Below are 27,500 nucleotides of genomic sequence, written 5' to 3' on the forward strand. Positions count from 1 at the left end.
TCCGAAATCAAAGATTTCGATGAAATCGTAGAATATCAGGCTGGAAGATACATAAGCAGTAATGAAGCTGTTTGGCGAATTCTTTCATTTCCGATACATGAACGTAGTCCAGCTGTTGTTCACTTAGCGGTACATTTACAGAATGGTCAACGTGTTTATTTCACGGAAACCAACGTGCAACAAAGAGTCCTGAATCCACCGGATACAACATTAACAGCTTTTTTTTCGCTTTGCAAAAATGATTCTTTTGCAAAAAAACTGCTGTATACTGAAGTGCCTTCGTATTACACGTGGAATACTAAAAATAAAGTATTTGAACGTCGAAAACAGGGTAAGTCAGTCGACGGCCAACCTACCATCTTCAAAGATACCACGATAGGAAGACTCTACACCATTCACCCCAATCAACATGAATGCTTCTTTCTACGCCTGCTTTTGGTGAATGTACCCGTCCGACATCCTTTGAGTATTTGAGGACTGTAAATGGTACTATACATGACACTTACCGTAGTGCATGCCAAGCTCTGAATTTATTGGAGAATGACCAACACTGGGATAACTGCATCAATGACACGTGCGAAACGTCAACCCCAAGTCAAATTCGTGCATTGTTTGGCATCATTTTAACAACTTGCTCTCCATCAGCTCCTACAGATTTATGGGAAAAATATAAGTAAAAAATGTCCGAAGATATACTTCATCGAAAACAGTTAGAGACGTCAGACATGACTTTTGATTTTACACCAGAAATTTATAACTACACTTTAGTTGTTATAGAAGATTTTTGCATAAGTATGGCAAACAAACCTCTTCAGGGTTTGGGAATGCCTTCACCTAACCGTATCGCTGCTGTTTCGACATGTGTAGAATTGGATCGTGAACAAAGTTACAGTACGAGTGATCTATTGCCGTATGTACAAAATAACATTTCCAAGTTAACGTCGGAACAAAAAGACATTTATGATACGATAATGCATTGTGTCGATAACAACGTTGGAGAAATTTTCTTTTTGGATGCGCAGGAGGTACTGGTAAAACGTTTGTGATAAAACTGATTCTGGCATCAATTCGATCTAAAAATGATATAGCGTTGGCAATTGCGTCGTCCGGAATAGCCGCAACATTGCTGCCTGGTGGAAGAACTGCTCATTCCGCTTTGAAATTGCCTCTGAACTTGCATTCTACAGAAACTCCCACGTGCAATATTTCCAAATCATCTGGGATGGGTAAAGTATTGCAGCAATGCAAACTTATTATTTGGGATGAGTGCACAATGGCACACAAAAAATCGCTCGAGGCTCTGGATCAATGCTTAAAAGATTTGCGAGGGAAGTCGAAACCCTTTGGCATCACCTTAATATTGCTTGCGGGAGATTTCAGGCAAACATTACCTATAATACCTAGATCAACTCCTGCAGACGAAATGAATGCTTGCCTGAAAAATTCTAATTTATGGGCACACGTAAAAAACATTAAAATTAACTACAAATATGCGTGTCCGATTGCAAAACGATGACTCTGGTCAAACATTTTCAGATCAATTGCTGGCAATGGGAAACGGAAAGCTCCCAGTAGACTCAATTTCAGGACGTATACAACTACCTGCTGATTTCTGTAATTTAGTGACGTCCAAAAATGAATTGATTGAAAAAGTATTTCCGAATATTCTAAAAAATTATAAAAATAATAAATGGCTAAGTGAAAGAGCGATTCTCGCACCCAAAAATATAGACGTCCACGAAATCAACAATATTGTTTTGACCAAGATTCAAGACCAGGCAGTCCTTTACAAGTCAGTCGACACAGTTTTGGAACAAATGAAGCGGTTAATTATCCATCTGAATTTTTAAATTCCATAGATCTTTCAGGGTTTCCACCACACGTGCTACAACTAAAAATAGGCGTACCAATAATACTTTTAAGAAATATAAACCCACCAAAGCTTTGCAATGGCACTCGACTTGCCGTAAAAAAAACAATGGAAAACCTAATAGACGCCACAATCCTAACAGGCCTTTTGAGGGTGAGGCTGTTCTTATTCCTCGCATTCCCATGATTCCAACAGATCTGCCTTTTCAATTTAAAAGATTGCAATTCCCAATTCGATTAGCATTTGCAATCACCATTAACAAAGCTCAAGGTCAATCATTAGAAAAATGTGGTATTGATCTTAATACTGATTGTTTTTCCCATGGACAATTGTACGTTGCATGTTCGAGGGTCGGTAAACCTGACAATCTATTTATATGCAGCGAGAATTGGACAGCGAAGAATGTTGTATATTCGCAAGTTTTACGCAGTTAATTTGTATTTCGGAACCAAATGAAGCGGTTAATTATCCATCTGAATTTTTAAATTCCATAGATCCTTCAGGGTGTCCACCACACCTGCTACAACTAAAAATAGGCGTACCAATATTACTTTTAAGAAATATCAACCCCACCAAAGCTTTGCAATGGCACGCGACTTGCCGTAAAAAAAAACAATGGAAAACCTAATAGATGCCACAATCTTGACAGGGCCTTATGAGGGTGAGGCTGTTCTTATTCCTCGCATTCCATGATTCCAACGGATCTGCTTTTTCAATTTAAAAGATTGCAATTCCCAATTCGATTAGCATTTGCAACCACCATCAACAAAGCTCAAGGGCAATCACTAGAAAAATGCGGTATAGATCTTAATACAGATTGCTTTACCAATGTACAATTGTATGTTGCATCTTTGAGGGTCGGTAAACCTGACAATCTATTTATACGCACAGACAATGGGACAGCGAAGACTGTTGTATATTCACAAGTTTTACGTAGTTAATTTGTATTGTATCTATCTATCTATCTATCTATATAAAAACGAGTTGTGTGTATGCATGTTTGTTTGTTTGTAAAAAGAGCGTTTGCATATGACGTCATTATTAGTACATACGGCTTTGTATATGGACAGACAATGGGAAATCCAAGAATGTTGTATATTCGCAATTTTACGTAGTTTGAAACACATATATAAATCTATCTATATTCACAGGTGGGACACAGGGACACAACTACAATGGCGCGTAACTAATATGGCGCGTACCTAATATGGCGCGTAACGACTTACGCGCGCGGGGGGGGCTTGGGGGGGCGCGAAGCGCCCCACCAACTAGTGTTGGGGTGGCGCGAAGCGCCACCCCAACAGCTAGTATATATATATATATATATATATATATTATATATATCTATATATATAAAAATAAGTTGTCTGTCTGTGGATGGATGGATGGATGTGTCAGGTGACGTCACCTGAAAAAACTGGATCAGGTGACGTCAAAACTGAAAAAACTAAAAAAGGCAAAAACTACAAAAAAAACTAAAAACTAATAAAAAAAATAAAAAAGCTAAAAAACTAAAAAAACTATAAAGGTTAAAAACCAATAAAAAACTAAAAAAAAAACTGAAAAAACTAAAAAAAGGCAAAAACTACAAAAAAAAACTAAAAACTAATAAAAAAAGTAAAAAAGCTAAAAACTAAAAAAACTAAAAAAACTAAAAAAAGGTAAAAAACTAAAAAAACTAAAAAATAAAAAAAAACTAAAAAAAGGAAAAAACTGAAAAATAAGCTAAAATAAAGGTAAAAACCAATAAAAAACTAAAAAAAAAAAGGAAAAAACTAATAAATGACGACACTCAAAGAGAAAGCGACCAGGACAAAAGGAATGTTTCGATTAGCAATCAACAAAGCACCGGGACACAGGGAGTATAAATGACGACCAGGACATAAGTAAAAAAAAAAAAACTATCTATATATATAAAAATAAGTTGTCAAACTAAAAAAAGGCAAAAACTACAAAAAAAACTAAAAACTAATAAAAAAGCTAAAAAACTAAAAAAACTAAAAAAAAAGGCAAAAACTACAAAAAAAACTAAAAACTAATAAAAAAAATAAAAAAGCTAAAAAACTAAAAAAACTAAAAAAACTAAAAAAAGGTAAAAAACTAAAAAAACTAAAAACTAAAAAAAACTAAAAAAGGAAAAAACTGAAAAATAAGCTAAAATAAAGGTAAAAACCAATAAAAAACTAAAAAAAAAACTGAAAAAACTAAAAAAAGGCAAAAACTACAAAAAAACTAAAAACTAATAAAAAAAGTAAAAAAGCTAAAAAACTAAAAAAACTAAAAAAACTAAAAAAACTAAAAAAGGTAAAAAACTAAAAAAAAATAAAAAATAAAAAAAAACTAAAAAAAAGGAAAAAACTGAAAAATAAGCTAACATAAAGGTAAAAACCAATAAAAACTAAAAAGAAAAAAAGGAAAAAACTAAAAAAAATTTTCATCTAAAAAACTAAAAAAAAACTAAAAAAGGTAAAAACTAAAAGAACTAAAAAAGAAAAAAATAAATGACGACACTCAAAGAGAAAGCGACCAGGACAAAAGGAATGTTCGATTAGCAATCAACAAAGCACCGGGACATAGGGAGTATAAATGACGACCAGGACATAAGTAAAAAAAAAATTAACAAAACTAAAAGAAGGTAAAAACTACAAAAAAACTAAAAAGAAAAAAAAAACTAAAAACTAATAAAAAAACTAAAAAATCTAAAAATCTAAATAAACTAAAAAAGAAAAAAAAAGGAAAAAAATAAAGGAGAAAAACAAAACTAAAAAACGAATGTATATACAGACCGGTACACCGGGATACAAATGACGACCGGGACACAGGGAATATAAATGACGACCGGGACACAGGGACACAACTACAACGGGGACACCGGGGGAAACAGGGGGATATAAATGACGACCGGGACAAAAAAACTAAAAAGAAAAAAAAACCTAAAAACTAATAAAAAACTAAAAAATCTAAAAATCTAAATAAACTAAAAAGAAAAAAAAAGGAAAAAAATAAAGGAGAAAAACAAAACTAAAAAACGAATGTATATACAGACCGGGACACCGGGATACAAATGACGACCGGGACACAGGGAATATAAATGACGACCGGGACACAGGGACACAACTACAACGGGGACACCGGGGGAAACAGGGGGATATAAATGACGACCGGGACACCGGGACAGGGAATGGTCGATTAGCAATCACCATCAACAAAGCTCAAGGGCAATCATTAGAATCATTGAGGTATAGATCTGAATACAGATTGTTTTCCCATGGACCATTATATGTTGCATGTTCAAGAGTCGGTAAACCTGACAATCTATTTATATGCAAAGACAATGGGACAGCAAAGAATGTTGTATATTCGCAAGTTTTACGTAGTTAAAAACCATATATATATATATCTATCTATATTCACAGGTGGGACATAGGGACACAACTACAATGGCGCGTAACTATTATGGCGCGTAACGACTTACGCGCGCGGGGGGGCTTGGGGGGGGGCGCGAAGCGCCCCCACCAACTAGGTGTTGGGGTGGCGCGAAGCGCCACCCCAACAGCTAGTATATATATATATATATATATAATATATATATATATATATATATATATATATATATATATATATATATATTATATATATATATATATATGTATATATAAATATATATCTATCTATATTCACAGGTGGGACATAGGGACACAACTACAATGGCGCGTAACTAATATGGCGCGTAACGACTTACGCGCGCGGGGGGGGCGCCACCCCAACAGCTAGTATATATATATATATATATATATATATATAATATATATATATATATATATATATATATATATATATATATATATATATATATATATATAATATATATATATATATATATATATAATATATATATATATATATATATATATATATATACTAGCTGTTGGGGTGGCGCTTCGCGCCACCCCAACACCTAGTTGGTGGGGGCGCTTCGCGCCCCCCCCAAGCCCCCCCCGCGCGCGTAAGTCGTTACGCGCCATAATAGTTACGCGCCATTGTAGTTGTGTCCCTATGTCCCACCTGTGAATATAGATATATATATATATATATATGGTTTTAACTACGTAAAACTTGCGAATATACAACATTCTTTGCTGTCCCATTGTCTTTGCATATAAATAGATTGTCAGGTTATCCCCCTGTTTCCCCCGGTGTCCCGTTGTAGTTGTGTCCCTGTGTCCCGGTCGTCATTTATATTCCCTGTGTCCCGGGTCCCGGTCATCATTTGTATCCCGGTGTCCCGGTCTGTATATACATTCGTTTTTTAGTTTTGTTTTTCTCCTTTATTTTTTTCCTTTTTTTTTCTTTTTTAGCTTATTTAGATTTTTAGATTTTTTAGTTTTTTTTATTAGTTTTTAGTTTTTATTTCTTTTTAGTTTTTTTGTCCCGGTCGTCATTTATATCCCCCTGTTTCCCCCCGGTGTCCCCGTTGTAGTTGTGTCCCTGTGTCCCGGTCGTTATTTATATTCCCTGTGTCCCGGTCGTCATTTGTATCCCGGTGTACCGGTCTGTATATACATTCGTTTTTTAGTTTTGTTTTTCTCCTTTATTTTTTCCTTTTTTTTTCTTTTTTAGTTTATTTAGATTTTTAGATTTTTTAGTTTTTTTATTAGTTTTTAGTTTTTTTTTCTTTTTAGTTTTTTTGTAGTTTTTACCTTCTTTTTAGTTTTGTTAATTTTTTTTTTTACTTGTGTCCTGGTCGTCATTTATACTCCCTGTGTCCCGGTGCTTTGTTGATTGCTAATCGAACATTCCTTTTGTCCTGGTCGCTTTCTCTTTGAGTGTCGTCATTTATTTTTTCTTTTTTTAGTTCTTTTAGTTTTTACCTTTTTTTAGTTTTTTTTTAGTTTTTAGTTTTTTTAGTTTTTTACCTTTTTTTAGTTTTTTTAGTTTTTTAGCTTTTTTATTTTTTTTATTAGTTTTTAGTTTTTTTGTAGTTTTTGCCTTTTTTTTTAGTTTTTTGTCCTGGTCGCTTTCTCTTTGAGTGTCGTCATTTATTAGTTTTTTCCTTTTTTTTTTTAGTTTTTTATTGGTTTTTACCTTTATTTTAGCTTATTTTTCAGTTTTTTCCTTTTTTTTAGTTTTTTTTTATTTTTTATTTTTTTTTAGTTTTTTACCTTTTTTTAGTTTTTTTAGTTTTTTAGCTTTTTTTACTTTTTTTATTAGTTTTTAGTTTTTTTTGTAGTTTTTGCCTTTTTTTAGTTTTTTCAGTTTTTTTTTTAGTTTTTTATTGGTTTTTACCTTTATAGGTTTTTTTAGTTTTTTAGCTTTTTTATTTTTTTTATTAGTTTTTAGTTTTTTTTGTAGTTTTTGCCTTTTTTTTAGTTTTTTCAGTTTTGACGTCACCTAATCCAGTTTTTTCAGGTGACGTCACCTGACACATCCATCCACACATCCATCCACACATCCATCCACAGACAACTTATTTTTATATATATAGATATATATATATATACGCCCCTTGGTGGGGGCGCTTCGCGCCCCCCCAAGCCCCCTCGCGCGCGTAAGTCGTTACGCGCCATAATAGTTACGCGCCATTGTAGTTGTGTCCCTATGTCCCACCTGTGAATATAGATAGATATATATATATATATATATATATATATATATATATATATATATATATATATATATATATATATATATATATATGGTTTTAACTACGTAAAACTTGCGAATATACAACATTCTTTGCTGTCCCATTGTCTTTGCATATAAATAGATTGTCAGGTTTACCGACTCTTGAACATGCAACATATAATGGTCCATGGGAAAACAATCTGTATTCAGATCTATACCTCATGATTCTAATGATTGCCCTTGAGCTTTGTTGATGGTGATTGCTAATCGACCATTCCTGTCCCGGTGTCCCGGTCGTCATTTATATCCCCTGTTTCCCCCGGTGTCCCCGTTGTAGTTGTGTCCCTGTGTCCCGGTCGTCATTTATATTCCCTGTGTCCCGGTCGTCATTTGTATCCCGGTGTCCCGGTCTGTATATACATTCGTTTTTTAGTTTTGTTTTTCTCCTTTATTTTTTTCCTTTTTTTTCTTTTTTAGTTTATTTAGATTTTTAGATTTTTTAGTTTTTTTATTAGTTTTTAGGTTTTTTTTCTTTTTTTTTGTAGTTTTTACCTTCTTTTTAGTTTTGTTAGTTTTTTTTTACTTATGTCCTGGTCGTCATTTATACTCCCTGTGTCCCGGTGCTTTGTTGATTGCTAATCGAACATTCCTTTTGTCCTGGTCGCTTTCTCTTTGAGTGTCGTCATTTATTTTTTTCTTTTTTAGTTCTTTTAGTTTTTACCTTTTTTAGTTTTTTTTTAGTTTTTTAGATGAAAATTTTTTTAGTTTTTTCCTTTTTTTCTTTTTAGTTTTTATTGGTTTTTACCTTTATTTTAGCTTATTTTTCAGTTTTTTCCTTTTTTTTAGTTTTTTTTTATTTTTTTTTTTTAGTTTTTTACCTTTTTTTAGTTTTTTTAGTTTTTTTAGTTTTTTAGCTTTATTACTTTTTTTATTAGTTTTTAGTTTTTTTTGTAGTTTTTGCCTTTTTTTAGTTTTTTCAGTTTTTTTTTAGTTTTTTATTGGTTTTTACCTTTATTTTAGCTTATTTTTCAGTTTTTTCCTTTTTTTTAGTTTTTTTAGTTTTTAGTTTTTTTTAGCTTTTTTCCTTTTTTTAGTTTTTTTAGTTTTTTTAGTTTTTTAGCTTTTTTATTTTTTGTATTAGTTTATAGTTTTTTTTGTAGTTTTTGCCTTTTTTTAGTTTTTTTAGTTTTTTAGCTTTTTTATTAGTTTTTAGTTTTTTTTGTAGTTTTTGCCTTTTTTTAGTTTTTTTCTTTTTAGTTTTTTTGTAGTTTTTACCTTCTTTTTAGTTTTGTTAGTTTTTTTTTACTTATGTCCTGGTCGTCATTTATACTCCCTGTGTCCCGGTGCTTTGTTGATTGCTAATCGAACATTCCTTTTGTCCTGGTCGCTTTCTCTTTGAGTGTCGTCATTTATTTTTTTCTTTTTTAGTTCTTTTAGTTTTTACCTTTTTTAGTTTTTTTTAGTTTTTTAGATGAAAATTTTTTTTAGTTTTTTCCTTTTTTTCTTTTTAGTTTTTTATTGGTTTTTACCTTTATTTTAGCTTATTTTTCAGTTTTTTCCTTTTTTTTAGTTTTTTTTTATTTTTTATTTTTTTTAGTTTTTTACCTTTTTTTAGTTTTTTTTAGTTTTTTTAGTTTTTTAGCTTTTTTACTTTTTTTTATTAGTTTTTAGTTTTTTTTGTAGTTTTTGCCTTTTTTTAGTTTTTTCAGTTTTTTTTTAGTTTTTTATTGGTTTTTACCTTTATTTTAGCTTATTTTTCAGTTTTTTCCTTTTTTTTTAGTTTTTTTTAGTTTTTAGTTTTTTTAGTTTTTTACCTTTTTTTAGTTTTTTTAGTTTTTTTAGTTTTTTTATTTTTTTTATTAGTTTTTAGTTTTTTTGTAGTTATTGCCTTTTTTTTAGTTTTTTTAGTTTTTTAGCTTTTTTATTAGTTTTTAGTTTTTTTTGTAGTTTTTGCCTTTTTTTAGTTTTTTCAGTTTTGACGTCACCTGACCCAGTTTTTTTACCTTTATTTTAGCTTATTTTTCAGTTTTTTCCTTTTTTTATTTTTTTTTTATTTTTTATTTTTTTTAGTTTTTTACCTTTTTTTAGTTTTTTTAGTTTTTTAGTTTTTTAGCTTTTTTACTTTTTTTTATTAGTTTTTAGTTTTTTTTGAAGTTTTTGCCTTTTTTCAGTTTTTTCAGTCTTTTTTTTAGTTTTTTATTGGTTTTTACCTTTATTTTAGCTTATTTTTCAGTTTTTTCCTTTTTTTAGTTTTTTTTAGTTTTTAGTTTTTTTAGTTTTTTACCTTTTTTTAGTTTTTTTAGTTTTTTTAGTTTTTTAGCTTTTTTATTTTTTTTATTAGTTTTTAGTTTTTTTGTAGTTTTTGCCTTTTTTTAGTTTTTTCAGTTTTGACGTCACCTGATCCAGTTTTTTCAGGTGACGTCACCTGATCCACGATCCACAGATCCACAGACAACTTATTTTTATATATATAGATAGTTTTTTTTTTTACTTATGTCCTGGTCGTCATTTATACTCCCTGTGTCCCGGTGCTTTGTTGATTGCTAATCGAACATTCCTTTTGTCCTGGTCGCTTTCTCTTTGAGTGTCGTCATTTATTTTTTTCTTTTTTAGTTCTTTTAGTTTTTACCTTTTTTAGTTTTTTTTAGTTTTTTAGATGAAAATTTTTTTTAGTTTTTTCCTTTTTTTCTTTTTAGTTTTTTATTGGTTTTTACCTTTATTTTAGCTTATTTTTCAGTTTTTCCTTATTTTTAGTTTTTTTTTTATTTTTGATTTTTTTTAGTTTTTTACCTTTTTTTAGTTTTTTTATTTTTTTTAGTTTTTTAGCTTTTTTACTTTTTTATTAGTTTTTAGTTTTTTTTGTAGTTTTTGCCTTTTTTTTTAGTTTTTTCAGTTTTTTTTTAGTTTTTTATTGGTTTTTACCTTTATTTTAGCTTATTTTTCAGTTTTTTCCTTTTTTTTTTGTTTTTTTTTAGTTTTTAGTTTTTTTAGTTTTTTAGATGAAAATTTTTTTTAGTTTTTTCCTTTTTTTCTTTTTAGTTTTTTATTGGTTTTTACCTTTATTTTAGCTTATTTTTCAGTTTTTTCCTTTTTTTTAGTTTTTTTTATTTTTTATTTTTTTTAGTTTTTTACCTTTTTTTAGTTTTTTTAGTTTTTTAGCTTTTTTACTTTTTTTATTAGTTTTTAGTTTTTTTTGTAGTTTTTGCCTTTTTTTAGTTTTTTCAGTTTTTTTTTTAGTTTTTTATTGGTTTTTACCTATGTTTTAGCTTATTTTTCAGTTTTTTCCTTTTTTTTAGTTTTTTTAGTTTTTTAGCTTTTTTATTTTTTTTATTAGTTTTTAGTTTTTTTTGTAGTTTTTGCCTTTTTTTAGTTTTTTTAATTTTTTAGCTTTTTATTAGTTTTTAGTTTTTTTTTTGTAGTTTTCGCCTTTTTTTAGTTTTTTTAGTTTTTTAGCTTTTTTATTTTTTTTATTAGTTTTTAGTTTTTTTTGTAGTTTTTGCCTTTTTTTAGTTTTTTCAGTTTTGACGTCACCTGATCCAGTTTTTTCAGGTGACGTCACCTGATCCACAGATCCACACACAGACAACTTATTTTTATATATATAGATATATATATATATATATATATATATATATATATATATATATATATATATATATATATATATATATATATATATATATATATATATATATATATATATAGGACAAAGCGTCCCCACCAACTAGGTGTTGGTTTGGCACGAAGCGCCACACCAACAGCTAGTACGGAATAGTTTTGTTGGCTTTTTAATGGTGCTTCTTATTTTCAGTTGAAAGAACTTGCATTTTTACTTAGTTTCTGACCATTTTTCATTTTTTGATATTTAAACAAATGTTTTTAATATTTAAACAAAGCTTCCCATTATAATTAATCTGTCCTTAATGTTTCAGGGTCGTCCATTAGGAATTGGAACACAAAGTCAAATTTTAGAGTAAAGAGCGAGGCACGCAAGAGAGGGTATCTCCCCTTATCTACGGAGTATTTTCCTTTAATTGTATATTTTAATGCCGTTCCTTTCTTTAGTGTTGGACAAACTTGATTTTAATTATATTATTTCTTATCGTTTATCAAATAGTGCCGGTAAATCCATCTTTTTGCTCCATAAAAAATTTTCCCTACAAAGCTTACTTCATGAAAGCTTCCTCCTGTGTAAAATGTGCCTTCCTTCAGACATTTCCATCATCGCTGAAAATTCCCCCAGAAAATTTCTTTCGGACAATTATGCCTGGATAATTCTCCTTAGCTTACTTTCATTTAGAAACAGACTTATTTTCGTTTAATTTTTAGTCGTTTTCGACACCAAGTCGGAAGTTCTCTATTAACGGAAGCATTTTTCCTGGAAATCCCTTCCTTCACCCCCAATGGATAGTTTCTTCTGTGGAAAATTTCCCCGTTGAAAATTTCTCCAGCAGAAAACTCCTCCATGATGAATATCCCCCGTGGAAATCTCCCCCCTAAAAAAAAGTTCTTCAGACAATTCAAACTCCATTAGGAATTTCACCTGGACAATTTCTCCGAACATCTCAAAATGTAAAAATTGAGTCAGGCAACAGGCAGTAAGACAAATAAAAAGAATTTCGTGTAGGAATTATGGCAAATTTCTTCATGGAAAATTCCCCCTTAAAAGCTTATCCACAAAAACTTCCCTTCCCACGAAAAAACCTCAGGCAGATAATTCTCCCTCCTAAAAAAAGTCTGTTTACTTCCCAATAACAAATACTATACACAAACAACAAGCGAATTTCATAACTTACAGGTCTTTCCCCAGATTCTTGCCTCCGTATAAGATTTCTCCTAAGAAGTTTTATTCCCGAAAACTTTCCCCTACGCAAAATTATCTCCGCAGAAAATTCCCAGCCCCACAGAAGATTTTCCTCGCTCCTTACACTAAAGTTTGACTTTTTCTCGGAATTATTTAAGAAAGACTGCTGAAACACAAGGGCCGTCAAATTCAAATTAATGTATTTGCAAAGAAATATCAGAATTTAGCTTAAAGAGCGAGGGTTAAGGTAGAAGTAGCCCACCTCATATACAGAACAATTTCTTTCAGTTTTAATTTCAATAATACTCCTTATTTTCAGTTGAATCAATCAATCTGCCAACTTATTTAAAGAAAACAGAGACAAAATACAAAACTTTAGCCCCCCTCCCAAAGCCTCTTTGGTCTTTGACGGTGGGAGACCAAACATTATTCTCATTGGCTTCCACGTTGATTCTAATCTTTTGTGGAAGCATCATAGCGACATTATTTCCACAAAAATTGCAAGTGGAGTAGGAATTCCTCGAAGACTGAAGTATATTCTGGTGGAACGCTCTCTTCGCATGATATATTTTGCAGTCATCTACTCGTATGTATCATACTAGCTGTTGGGGTGGCGCTTCGCGCCACCCCAACACCTTGTTGGTGGGTGCACTTCGCGCCCCCCCCAAGCCCCCCCGCGCGCGTAAGTCGTTACGCGCCATATTAGTTACGCGCCATTGTAGTTGTGTCCCTATGTCCCACCTGTGAATATAGATATATATATATATATATATATATATATATATATATATATATATATATATATATATATATATATATATATATATATATATATGTTTTTAACTACGTAAAACTTGCGAATATACAACATTCTTTGCTGTCCCATTGTCTGTGCATATAAATAGATTTTCAGGTTTACCGACTCTTGAACATGCAACATATAATGGTCCATGGGAAAACAATCCGTATTCAGATCTATACCTCATGATTCTAATGATTGCCCTTGAGCTTTGTTGATGGTGATTGCTAATCGACCATTCCCTGAGTCGCCATCGTCATTTATATATCCCCCTGTGCACCCCGGCGTCCCCTTTGTAGTTATGTCCCTGTGTCCCGGTCGTCATTTATATTCCCTGTGTCCCGGTCGTCATTTGTGTCCCGGTGTTCCAGTCTGTGATTTCTCTTTGAGTGTCCCGGGCGTCATTTATATTCCTTGTGTCCCGGTGTCCCGGTCGTCATTTATATCCCCCTGTGCCCCCCGGCGTCCCCATTGTAGTTGTGTCCCTGTGTCCTGGTCGTCATTTATATTCCCTGTGTCCCGGTCGTCATTTGTATCCCGGTGTCCCGGTCTGTATATACATTCGTTTTTTAGTTTTGTTTTTCTCCTTTATTTTTTTCCTTTTTTCTTTTTTTTCTTTTTTAGTTTATTTAGATTTTTAGATTTTTTAGTTTTTTTATTAGTTTTTAGTTTTTTTGTAGTTTTTACCATTTTTTTAGTTTTTTTATTTTTTTTTTTACTTATGTCCTGGTCGTCATTTATACTCCCTGTGTCCCGGTCGTCATTTGTGTCTCGGTGCTTTGTTGATTGCTAATTTATATTATATTTATATTTATATTTTTTATATTTATTAATATTTTTTTAGTTTTTTTTTTCTCTTATTTTTCAGTTTTTTCCTTTTTTTTAGTTTTTTCTTTTTTAGTTTTTAGTTTTTTTTTTTGTTTTTTCCTTTTTTTTAGTTTTTTTATTTTTTTTAGTTTTTTAGCTTTTTTAGTTTTTTTATTAGTTTTTAGTTTTTTTTTTAGTTTTTGCCTTTTTTTAGTTTTTTCAGTTTTTTTTAGTTTTTAGTTTTTTACCTTTTTTTAGTTTTTTTAGTTTTTTAGCTTTTTTAGTTTTTTTTCTTTTTAGTTTTTTTTGTAGTTTTTACCTTTTTTAGTTTTTTTTCTTCTTTTGTATTAGTGTGAAATAATTCAGACGTCATATGCGGACAAACACGACGTCACTCAACAGACAGACAGACAGACATAACCCACAAACAACTTATTTTTATATATATTTATTCATATTTTTTAGTTTTCTTTTTCTCTTTTATTTTTCAGTTTTTTCCTTTTTTTTAGTTTTTTTCTTTTTTAGTTTTTAGTTTTTTTTTAGTTTTTTACCTTTTTTTAGTTTTTTTTTAGTTTTTTTAGTTTTTTAGCTTTTTTAGTTTTTTTATTAGTTTTTATTTTTTTTTGTAGTTTTTGCCTTTTTTTATTTTTGTCAGTTTTTTTTTAGTTATTAGATTTTTACCTTTTTTTAGTTTTTTTTTAGTTTTTTAGCTTTTTTAGTTTTTTTTTCTTTTTAGTTTTTTTTGTAGTTTTTACCTTTTTTAGTTTTTTTCTTCTTTTGTATTAGTGTGAAATAATTCAGACGTCATATGCGGACAAACATGACGTCACCTGATCCACAGATCCACAGATCCACACACGGACAACTTATTTTTATATATATAGATGAATGTTTAGTGTAAAGCAGCAACTTTCCCGATAATTACAAGCGTGTACAAGTGCTAGAAAATAAAGCAGTAAGAATAATTGAGAAATATGTAAAAAAAAATGTGAAAGACCCCAGTATGTGCTTCGAGTTCTCTAGGGCTGCTCATTCTCGGATAGATATGTGACTATTAAGCGGCGATGTTTGTGTATAATTATGTGCATAATCTAGCACCGAGAATTTTTAATGAGTTTTACCGCTTAGGAAATTCTGTTCATGATCATGGTAGAAGAAGAGGTGATAATTTGATTGTGGAGATTCAAAACAGTGTGAGACCTGATTTTTACTTTGAAGTATCTTCATCTTTTTGTATGGAATTCGCTTACTGTGAGTGTGGGCGGCTGAGCACCTGATACAGTTTAAAAATAGATTAAAAGCGCATTTCTTGGGGAATCAGTTTTTTTTTTTGGGGGGGGGGAGGATGGATGTGAGTGGGCTATAAGGCTAGGAGGAGGAGTGGATTGAAGGGCTGGGTTGGATGGAGTTGTATTTGGATGGTTGTTGGTACCTTGAAGGTGTTTGAGAGAGTGAGATTATTTTTTGTTGTTGTTTTTTTTTGCTTTCTTTAAATTAATTATTAGTTTAGAATGCTTCTAGGAATGTTTATGTCGGTAATCGCTACACGTTAGAAAAATATTTGCTTTTTTTTCCTAGCGTATTGATTTATATATGTAATGGTTTATGTTTATTATGTTAAATAAAGTCAAGTTAAATAATAGTACTATAATCGAACAGAACGACAAGAGAAAAATAATTAAACAACAGCAACAAAAAATAGCATGCCCACCAAAATAAGTGAATTGAACACATTGAAAGGGAAAGATTGCGGGGTAGAAAGAGAAAGAAGGAGATAACTAACTGTCTACGCATAGGAGGTGGTCAGTTAGCTCTTTTTCAAATTGCCCATAAGAATGACATAGCCAAATTTTAATAGGTAGAGAATTCCATAGGGAGGGGCAACATAAAACTGGATTAAAATGTCAGCTTATGGTTATTGCTTTGTGAATGAAAATATCCATGTTGTTTCTTATAGAAAACGATACACAAGGTTCCTTTTGAAGTATAGTTGTAATATAAAGATGTAATTGCTTGAAGAGGTTAGGGGGGAGTCAATGAAAATACTTAAAAGTGAAACAAGAGAAAAGAGAGATGTATGTGGATTAACAATCCAATAAATTGATTTTGAGCAGGCCTGTAACCTCATATATTAATTCAAATCCTCTGTTGTATATTTTGGAAACAGCGAGGGTAAATGAAGAGAATGCTGATAGCCATACTGTTGGACAGTAGTACAAATATGGTTGAATGAGAGAGTGAAAGGAGGGTCTTTATTATGAAACCAGTGAGACAATGACGATGCTTCCAAAAAACCCTACGTTTCTGGAGAGCTTAGGTTTTGACAAGAGCACAGCGATGTATAAAAGAAATATTTTCTTCCAATAAAATACCCAGGAGCCGAACATGTCTATCAGGGAGACGAATTATATCACCATGACTGGTGGAAATAGTTTTAATTAAAGGACAAGAAGTACCTGATTTGGAAAAAAATAAGTAGACTAGATTTAGATAGGTTTCGGGCAAGGAGATTATCATCGAACAAAGCTAAGGATCTTTCTAGGACAGAATATATTTTCATGATGAAGGAAGGTTAAATAATTTTGGGACACCCAGGAATTCTATCATCTGCAAATATGAATAGCACTGGATTTTAAATGTCTCACTAGGTGGGATAAAATTGTGATCACAGATATCACAGAAACTTCATTTAGTTGTTGCAGATACAGCAATGAAAAGATCATTAATGAATGCAAGAAATAAAACAGGCCCTAGAATAGACCCTTGAGTGGCACCAAAAACAACACGGAATTGATGTAATATGGACACGGATAGTACGTGATATGCTGTCAAAGGGTTTTCCGACATCGAGGATAGTTGCAGTTGGAATTCTACCTCATCGAGTAGCCTTGTGAATGAACTTCAGCAAGGCCCTGCAAGCATATTCTGTTAAGTGCTTAGGGAGAAAACCAGATTGATTGTAATTGAAAAATGTTTTTTATTAAGAAATGACAGTAGTCTAGAGTACGTATATTCTTCAAAAATTTTACTAAAGGATAATAAAGGAGAAACTGGTCTATAATTAGAAGGATCCTTTCTAGAACCACGCTTATGAACAACAATTAATCTGCCGGATTAGAACTTGTTTCACATACAAGAAAGAACTTGTTTTCATATTTTAGTTCTGACCATTTTTCAAATTATGAGTAAGGTACCCCTCTTCTACTTCTCTTTTGTGCTAAATTGTATTAGTATTTATACTAAGCTCCTCATTCCAATGAAACCACCTTTGTGCTTCGTTCATATGGAATTGGGACAGAAAGTTTAAGTTTAGCGTAAAGAGTGAGGTACTGAGGAGGTGGCACTTTCCTCATGTGCGGAATAATTTCTTTTAATTGTGAGATTTAAAAAATGTTCTTTACTTTTAATTGGAAAAAAAATTGTTTTTGAATCTTATTTCTGATAGTTATCAAAAAGTGCCCAGAAATCTACCTCGCTCCTTCATGGAAATTCCTCCCCCCCCCCAAAAAAAAAAAATTCTTCAATGGAAAATTCCATTCATGTAAAACACCTTCCCATGGACAATTCCATCCTCGCTTTAAATTCCCAAGAAACTTTCTAGTAGGCAGTTCAACCTGGAAAATTCTTCTTAGAACCCTTTCATTTGAAAAAAAGACTTCTTTTCATTTAATTTTTGTTATTTTTAAACAAAATCGGAAATCTCCCCCTTCCTCATGGAAGTTCTTATGGAAATTCCTCCCCTTCCCCAATGCAAAGTTTCTCCCGCAGAAAAATCCCCAGCGAAAATATCTCCCGCACAAAACTCCCCCGTGAAGGATTTCTTCCGTGAGACCCTCCCCCCTGGCAAAGTCACTCAGATAATTCAAACACCTTTGAAAACTTCACAGGGATATTTTCCCCGAACATCCCAAAATGTAAAATTGAGTCGGCAATCAGAAAGTAAGACATTTGAAAAGAATTTTGGAATTATGGCAGGCAAATTCCCTTATACAAAATTTCCGCTCTTCCCCGGAAATTTCCCTTCCCACGGAAATTCTCCTGCCACAGAAAATTTTCCCTCCTCAAAAAAATTTCTATTTACCTTCCAGTAGCAAATATTATATGTAAAGAATAAGCAAATGTCAAAACTTACAGCCCTTTCCGCAGGATCTGTTGAGATCGTATCACATGCATACTATGGGTATTTACCTTTCAATTATGCTTAATAAAATGGCTATTATATTTTTTGATTCAATTGTTCATCGAATGATTTTTGAGGAAAAGGGGTTTGGGAGGGGGGCTAGTTACCCTCTGGTCTTTTTGATCACTTAAAAAGGGTACTAGAACTTTCGATTTCCGCTCAGAAAAGCACTCTCCCAATCTTCTAGGATCACTGGTTTGATAAACCCCTGGAAAAAAAAAATTAAACACGCATCCGTGATCTTTCTTGATCTTTCATCCGTGGAAATTCCACATATGTGTATATAGGAGCTTGAAAATTCTACAGCTGGGTTCTCTGATACGCTGGATCTGACGGTGCAATATTCATTTTGATTCCTTTCTATGATTAACTTTCTATGGGCATTCGCCAAATTTCGAAAATCACGCAAATTTGTAGCTTTTGATAGCGTAAACAACTTATATATAAGAGAGTCTTGGTGGGTACTTTGGAATAAATTTAGTATTTAAATAACCATTATAAATTTAATGTTTAAATAAGTGTTTAAATTTAGATAGAAAACATTTACTTGTCAATTTGTCAGTTTTTTCCTTAGATACAAAATAACAAAGGGCCTGGTATGGCTGTCTACGGTATTGGAAGATAAAAATTACTTTTGTCTCAGGGGTTGCCTGATGCATACAGAGAATCAAGTTGCGAATCACGCACTTCATTCCTATTAGATGTTGCGAGGCACCCCCTGACTTTATTAGGTGTTGCGAGACACTCTCCGTGGCTTAATACAAAAAATCCAGTCACACGCCCGTTAGGATTACCGAAAAGGTACTGTTGGCATGGCTTTGGTCTATCTGATGTGCTAGCGTGAGGTCACTATAGGGATCCTAATGTGGAATATTGATGAGATTGCTACTTAAATAGATTTGAACATACACCGGATGGGGTTATATATGACACCGTTAAAGATAGCTTGGTGGCGTCTTCATACAATGCACCGTCACAATATTACAAATCTCCTCCTCAATTCATCCTTGAAAACAAATTTATTTCATGCATGTTCTTCGAATCTCTGAGATTTTTATGATTATTGCTTATGAGTAAACTTTAAAAGTATAATCAGAGAGCCTCTCTAAAAGGATATTTTTAATAATGATATATTCAGGCCACAGAGCTAAAAAAAAAGCTAATTATACAAGAAACTACAGAGAGCCGAAGGACCTAAATAACAATAAAAGCTCCTTTACTTACATATTTCCTCTTAGAGAATGTCACTGCATGTGGTGTTCATGGACTGTAGTTATGAATGTAGCTGTGTTATGGACTCAAATTCTTTCGTCAGAAAAAAAATGTTGACTTCTTTGAAACCCTCATTTACGTCAATCTTCTCCCTTCTTTTTTAAACTTAAAATATATATTACATGAGCCAAACGTACTAATTCTTAAAAATTTATGTATGCAAGGCAATTAATATATATCTTACCATTGAGCTTTCGTCAATTGAATCCAGGCTCATAACTGTGAGATGGAAATTGACTCTCGTCGTATTACCTAGAAATATGGTAAGTTGTAAATACAAAAAAATTCAACAGCTAGGATAGAACGATGTCTTAATTTCGAAGAATAGAACAATATGTATGTAGCCTTATAGTTCTTTAGCTTCTGTTTTCGTTTATTTATTATCCTAACTTCTGAAAACAAAGTAATTTGCATCATGGGATTTTCTGGCCTAAAAGTCGATCTATATTAGTCACAAGTTTGAAAAAATTGGCTGAGAGCCTTAATTTCTAGAAAAAAAATCCCGTGAGTGACGTCATAATTATAGATAAATTTCAAGAGTATACCTACGTCACATGTGGCTCAGTAGTGGCTGTATCGTTTTTAGTGTCTCTGATGCACGTAAAATTACACAAGAAACATAGCTAAGTATGAAATACCAAGCGTAATGAGTCTTTTTCAAAAGGTGCTTTCAGCAGTTTAATAATACCTAGAGAACAAAATGAATAACGTAGACCTTAAAGAACAAAGAAAAATACGGTTAGATTACTCACAACAACGAAAATTACAACGAGTCAATATTGAAAGTGAAGAACAAAGAAATATTCAGTTAGACGAAATATGCGGCAAAAAGAGAAGTGGTAGCGAGATACAGTTAGAATAGTTGCGTCAGCAACAATTATGGCGATTTAAAAGCAAAAGAGAAGAACAAAAAAAAATACCTGGTTTGAAGATAAGCTGCAGCAGGAATTAAACACATTCAAAAACAAAAGTGAAGAGCAAAGAAATATGTGCTTACAAGACATGCGACAACGTGGAGTGGAACAAAAGAAAATAAAAGTGAAGAACAAAGGAATATGCAGTTAAAAGATATACCGTACGAGGAAAATAAAATATGCGGTTAAAAGATATGCGGGAGCAAGAATTACAAGCGATAACGAGAAAGTAAGCATCAAAATGTATCAAAAAAAGTGAAGAACTAAGAATTGTTCCGCTAGAAGACAAGCGACTGCATAATTCAGAAAGAGTAAAACATCAAAATGAAGAAGCAAGAAATATTACGTTAGAAGAACAACGCCATCACAATCTTCGATGCCAAAAAAATGACAGGGAAAACCAACAAATACCTACAAAGATGCTATAAACTACGTAACTCTTAATAACAGACCATTATGAATACAGATCATTATATAAATTCCCTATGGAGCCCACCATTTTCCCAAGGAAAGAGTAGAAAACAAAGGTGACTTCTTTGGAGATTGGTGCTTACGAGACCCAATATATACAAGCCTAGCATATGCTGACAGCCGGGGCCCGCCCTCTAAATCGGCTACATGTTTGATTTTCTTAAAACAGGCATATTTAGGTTTCTGGATACAAAAACGACCTTAAAATTTCGCAACTTAAAGGAAGAATTTGTGTTTATCATAGGGTGGTTGTATCGTACCTATGTCTGCAGTTAGAAGATATGCGGCAACGAAAATCAATATATACAAGCCATCCGCGTAGCCGCTTCGGGGTCAGGTTTTGAAATCAACCACTAAGTTGTTATTTATTTGTTTTATATTTTTTGAATTAGCAAATGAAATTTCTGACTACAAAAATGACCTAAATAGGTCACTACAAATATGTAGTGTCCTTCTGTCCGTTACACTATCTTTATCGTTACATTGTCTTTCTGTCACTAAGTATGACGTCAATATAAAAAAAAACAAAAAAAAACTGAAAAAGAATTAAAAAGAAACTAAAAAAAGAAAAAACTAAAAGGGAAAAAATCAAAAACGAAAAAACTAAAATATGACGTCAAAAAAAAAAAATTAAAAAAAGCAGAAACTGTAATAAAAGATAAAAATCTATAAATGATGTTACGTTCGCAACGTGAAACCAGGCTTGCGGCTAATAGAGATAGTTAAAAAAGAAGGCGTGTCGCTATATTACAAAAGCAATGCGTGTATAATTATCCTACAATATCGCCAAAAAGGGAACACCAGAGCAACGCAAAACCAGGCTTGCGGCTCAAAGAGAAGGGCCAGATTAGGAATGTCCAATTTACGTCATCAATTTGATCCAAAAATGACATAGCATTGCCGGGACCCAGAACACAAGGGACAATGATAATCCATATAAAGAAGCCTACCGCATGCCATGCTGGGGCCAGCGGGTCCCAGTGGCAAAGCCGCCGGGACCCAACACTCTCTGTGGCTAGAACACAATGGACAATGAGAATCCATCTATAGAAGCCTGCCGCGTGCCATGCTGGGGCACGGCGGCGAAGCCGCCGGAACCCAGCTAGTTACAAATATTTTCTTTTCCAGTTATTGCAGCATTGAAAATGAAAAGAGAATTACAGTGAAATAAAATCTTGAACTCATGATATTTCAGCAATTAAAAGCACTGTATATTAAACATTCAGTTCGATTATATTTTTACTTTTAAAGACTGTTCAAGACACATCTAGTTTTCAGTAAAGTACCAATGACGCAGTAGGTCTTAGACTTTTACACTGAAAGAAGGAGACAAAACCCGAACTCTTCTTTGTAGAGATTTTTGTTCTTTTCAAGCTGGATTTGCACATTCAATTTAAGTTTCCTTTGTTTTAAGATTTATTTACTCATTTATATTAGTAACTATTGTTTGTTTGTTTGCTATGATTGTTTATTTAGTTTCTGTTCGTTTTGCGGTTCATATATGCCTCAATAGCAAAATACTTGTGTTCGTTATAAGCTTGGCTTGCATATTCAACTTAACTTTTACTCGTTTTGATATTTATTTATTCATTTATAATATTACCTGTTGTATGTTTGTTTGCTATGATTTTTATTCAATTTCTGTTCGTTTTGGGTTTCATTTATTCTTTAATAATAATTTCTGGTTGTTTTGAGTTTGAGTTACGATAGGTTTCTATTTCTTCTGATGTGATAAGTTTAATATGGTCTTTACTTTTGTCAATAAACGTCTTTTTGTGAAAAGTTTTTTTTAATAAATTAACATTACGATAATGATACTGTTGTAAAACCTGGTGCCAAATCGTAAACTTAAGTGGGTGTTTGGTTATGTTAAGCTGCACTGGACTTTGCTGTCTGGTGTTAGGTTGAGTGGAATTAAGGCTGATTCTCAGGGCTTATTTATGCATGGTTTTACTTACCAAAGTTTGTATCTTTTACGGACCAAAATTCGACAATTGTGTGAAAAAATTTAATATAGCAAAGGTTTAAAAATGAACTATGAAACTTAGCTTAATTCAAAAGCCAGTAGTATTGGCAAACAAAAAACTGAACTTACAAATAAACGCAGTCCGGCCAAAATTCCACCCTACACTAAATTCAAACCATACAAATTGGACTTAATGTTTGGTGACCAAACTAGACTTCTTGTGTTGGGTGACCTGGCTGGAATTTATGCACCAAAATACTCAGTATCATAAAACTAAACCCATAAAGACAGAAAAGAAAAAGATCAAATAAAGCTGTGCATAGTTCTAGCTCAACAGAAAAGTCTTTTCTCCTATAAAAAAATAATTGACTATTAAGTGATAGACGACACTTCCGATCCCAACAGGAATTCCTTGCGGTTTTCCTTTAAGAGCACTAGAAAATGAATTTACTTATCTGTATAGCAGTTGGTTCTTCTTCAGGAATGACCTTCATGGGTGTTGGAGCGCCAAGTATAAGATGTCTTAAATTCTTTTTTAATTTAATCTACAAATGTAATGTCAATGCAGAGTTTCAGTGCAACTTCTGTGGACTTTTTGTGCTTGTTAGATATCATTGATTTGAGCATCAAATAAGTTTGGAATGGAAGTGTGCGCATGCAAAAGTTAACTGTTTACCAGAAAGTAATATGTTATTTTAGAGATCATTTAGTTATAAACAGAATATGTTGTTTAGAGATTAAAGATAATCAAAGTTGCATACACTTTTTAAAACATATATTTCACTATTATGGAACAAATAACTCATGTTTAAAATTACAGGAAATTGAAATAGTATTAATAAAAAGTTTATGCGTTTTTTTTCGGTCGTTGTTTCTATATGTATAGACTGGAAAAACTCTTTAGTTTTAGCTCTGTACTTTTTTTCCACGTTTGTACATTTCGTGGCTTGAAAGCTAATGACGGTAAGTCCCATAGGTTTTCCGCAGAATCATTTCATTAAAAATTTTATTTACTATTTATTAATTTTTTATTGATTAGGTCGCATACTATTTTTTTGTACATTTTCTAAATTGTTCAAAGATTGACTTTAAAATTTTAATTAAAATTAGTGGCAATATCCAATTGCTGAGACCATACTTGAATGATAAAATTCAAACAGAGATGGGAGACCATTTCGAAATTGAAACCGTTTTCTAAATTTTTAAAACCCAAATAGTCTTTAAATAAACACTGATAAAAAGTAATATCTGTGGGAGGGAATTTTCCAATGAGGATAAATAGTTTTTCATAGATGGTTAGCCAGATTTACCGGCTTTATTTGAAAAACGATAAGAATTTAAATAAAAACAAATTTTTTTAATTGAAAGTAAGAAGGAAAATTAAAACTCAGATCGAACCGAAGCTATTCCGTATATGAAGGGATAAAATATTTTAGTATTTTATAAGTTTATACCTTAGGACACTATTTTACCCCAAGAAGCTTTTAAACACTCTTTTTTGTCACTGTATAGTCACAGCCGTCAAATAGACTATAGATCAAATTCGAAATTAATTCCCCATAAGTCAAAGTAGTGCTTTATTGTCTTTGAATAGTTATTATAAGTAAATTTCTGGGTGTAAAACATTAAAAATTTATCCTCCTTTCAAAACAAAAACATAAAACTTTTGGAACAATTAAAATCGACGTTGAGATCAAGAAGAACCAACAGATTATTATGTATTTTTAAGCCCTTCTAATTTCGACGTAAGATACCAGATAATATTGTTAACTAGAAAGTAATAAATTGAAACTTAACATAGTTTAAATTAGAATTAAGATTTTAATTGGAAAGTAATTTTCACATCTCAAGAATTTTATTACAAGGTATTCAAAAATGTCAATAGGAAAGCGGTAGTCTATAATTTACTCCATATCTCTCCATACCAAGTCCCCCCTTTTACCAAAAATGTATAGTAAAAAAAAAAATGGATGACTTTTTCATCCAATGGATGACTTTTTCATCCAATGGATGAAAAAAGCCAATGCGTATTGTGCAGCTAAAAAAATATTGATTTTTTTCAATATTATTAATTCTTTACTTCAGTGAAAACAATCCTTTTTTCGAGCTTCATGTTCCTGTTTCTAATAGTATCTTTTTCATCCAATGGATGACTTTTTCATCCAATGGATGAAAAAAGCCAATGTGTATTGTGCAGCTAAAAAAAATATCGATTTTTTTCAATATTATTAATTCTTTACTTCAGTGAAAACAATCCTTTTTTCGAGCTTCATGTTCCTGTTTCTAATAGTATCGGGAAAACCCCCAAAAAATCAACATATAATAAAGATTTTATAAAGATTTTAAAAGCTTATAGGGATCTTAATAAGACTAGGGTAAGGGCAAGATTATAAGGATCTTAAGGACTCTGGGGGGTTGACATCTTAAAAACCATGATTACTGGACTTTTCAGCTGTGCTGAACAAAATGGCTATCTCTATATTTTGATTGGATGCGTCTGGGGTACAAATCGACGTGGAAGGAGGGCTGGTTGCCCTCCAGTTTCTTTTTACTCTCAAAAAGGCACCAGAACTTTCAAGTTCCTATCCATTAAATTTCAATTTTCAAAGATATTGCTGATAAGCCCTTTTGAAAATTTATATGCACACACTACTGTATGATTTAGTTCAACTTTACCCTCAACATTTCCTCAAATTTTCAGTTCAATCTCAATCTTGGTACTACTAGCTACATAAGCGGTAGTTGCAGGGGTATTAGTAGTTGTAGTAGTGGTAGTAGTGGTAGTAGTGGTAGTAGTAGTAGTAGCAGTAGTAGTAGTAGTAGTAGTAGCAGTAGTAATAGTAGCAGTAGTGGTAGTAGGTTTCAATTATTGCCTTTTTGTCAATTGATCTTCTCCTTTAAGTGTTTCTTGAAAGTTCAGCTTAATACCTTAATCTATACTGTGAATTCACTCAAAATTTTTTCTGTTTTGAAAAAGTGGAATTGAGAGAAAGAGTCAATCTTCAGCGTAAAGAGCGGAGTGTTGAGGAGGAAACAGCCCCTTTCATACACAGAGTAATTTCTGTTCATTTTAAGTTTTAATATCGCTCCTTACTTTCTGTTGCAAAAACTTGTTTCTTATTTAATTCTCAAAGAATTGGGACAAAATTCAAGCTTTAGTGTAAAGAGGGAGGTATTGACGAGAGGGTAAACCCCCTGATATACAAAATAAAAATATACAAATATAAAAGTTCGTTACGTAAGTCAATTCGTAAGTTATGTATATTTATTACTAATAAAAACGTTCATAAGAAAAATTCAAGCTGTCTTTTTAAGTAGCCGAGAATTAGAGGGTAACTAGGCCTCCTCCTTCACCTTTTTTTTTTTTATCAAAATCGTCCGATAAAAACTATGAGAAAGCCATTCAGCAAAAAAGAAATTAATATGCAATTTGTTTTTAATTGTGCATTTGCGGTGTGATAAAATCCAAACATGAATTAATTCAAAACGTTCAGAAATTAAATAAAAAAAAACAAATTTTTTAACTGCAAGTAAGGAGCGACATTAAAACTTAAAACGAACATAAATTATTCTGTACGTGGAGGGGATTGTCCCCTCTTCAATTGTTCTTTATGCAATTTTTTTTTATTGTTGTAAAAAAAAGTAGAGTTGTGAGAAAGAGTCAAACTTTAGCGTAAAGAGTGGGAAGTTAAGGAGGATACATCCCCTTCCATATACATTGCATGGGCTTATAATGCGCTCACATATTTGAATCAGCATAAAAAAACAGATTTTTACGGGGTAAAAATTGCTTTTAAATTCTTTTTTTTTATAGTTTTCTTATGGGAAATAAAGAAAAAAGAACACATCAGAGTTATCCAGGCTAAAATTCAATTTTCTTCAGTTTCTAAAATTTGGGAATTGAAGGGTGTTACGACGTGAGAATTTCAGTGGTTTTCAAATTTGGGTTTTGTTTCAACGTATTTTTTCAAATTTTGATTTAGATCCTCCAAGTATAAAATGAAGATTCGTTTACGCCTTAAAATCTATTTTGAATTTCTTTTTATGTTTACTGTAGGCTGTTGTTTACTCTTTACTGGGTAGTAGCTACTGTAGCAACCATGATGGTTTTATTTGAATGACCACTCTTTATTTACTGTGTGTTATCAGGAAAATTTTGGTACTCGGATCGGGACGAACGTTAAGTTAAAAAAAAAGAAGTTATAAATGTCTGTTTAGTGAGGTCACTTTTTTGTTCCTTTTTTGATTTTTTCGCAATCTCTTTCCTCTTATCTGTTGGTTCAACCTTTTGTTCCCCTTTTCATTTTTCGGTAAAATCTGCAGCATTTTTTCAAAATTTTACTTCCCTTTTTTAGGTCTACTGACAAGATGAAGTAATCCTTACCATCAACCCTTGGTGGGGCCATCTTATCATACAGTTTATGATTTTCTGGAAGGATTTCATCAAACCGAATAGGTTCTTCTCGACCAGTAAAGCTAGAAAATAAAACAAATATGATAATTAGTTAGTGATGCAATAGCGTCCGTAAACGATACAAAAAAGAAAATATACTAATCCAAAAACGACACAAAACAAAGAAAAGCATATTGAGGATTTTTGTTCAGGGAAGGCTTTGTTAGGGTGGGGGTAGAAAAAAAACTAAGAAAAATTATACGTATTTTTGTTTCGTTTTTATTAGTCAGACGTAAATTTCGGGAGGGGAATTCAAACCCTGATCCTTCCCTGGATATGGCCTTGTGCAGAAGTATTATCTAATATATATATATCTATATATATAAAAACTAGCTGTTG

The 27,500-nt window shown here is 31.9% G+C and overlaps 1 protein-coding gene and 1 long non-coding RNA gene across 4 annotated transcripts in view; one reads left to right on the top strand and one right to left on the bottom strand.

Annotated features, from left to right (window-relative positions):
- Positions 1–27,500, bottom strand: part of LOC136028307 (glycine receptor subunit alpha-2-like) — a 131,784-nt gene that overhangs the window by 85,539 nt on the left and 18,745 nt on the right. For all 3 annotated transcript variants that reach the window (XM_065706071.1, XM_065706087.1, XM_065706078.1), the window contains 2 exons: positions 27,093–27,184; positions 19,542–19,609 (listed from right to left, as the gene is read on the bottom strand). In XM_065706071.1, the coding sequence (XP_065562143.1) occupies positions 19,542–19,609; positions 27,093–27,184 (160 nt within the window). The remainder of the gene's footprint in view (positions 1–19,541; positions 19,610–27,092; positions 27,185–27,500) is intronic.
- Positions 3,214–27,500, top strand: part of LOC136028379 (uncharacterized) — a 28,576-nt gene continuing 4,289 nt past the window's right edge. The window contains exon 1 of the long non-coding RNA XR_010617823.1: positions 3,214–3,398. This is a non-coding gene — a long non-coding RNA (uncharacterized LOC136028379). The remainder of the gene's footprint in view (positions 3,399–27,500) is intronic.

This window comes from Artemia franciscana, chromosome 1 (assembly GCF_032884065.1).
Source record: "Artemia franciscana chromosome 1, ASM3288406v1, whole genome shotgun sequence".
Lineage (NCBI taxonomy): Eukaryota > Metazoa > Arthropoda > Branchiopoda > Anostraca > Artemiidae > Artemia > Artemia franciscana.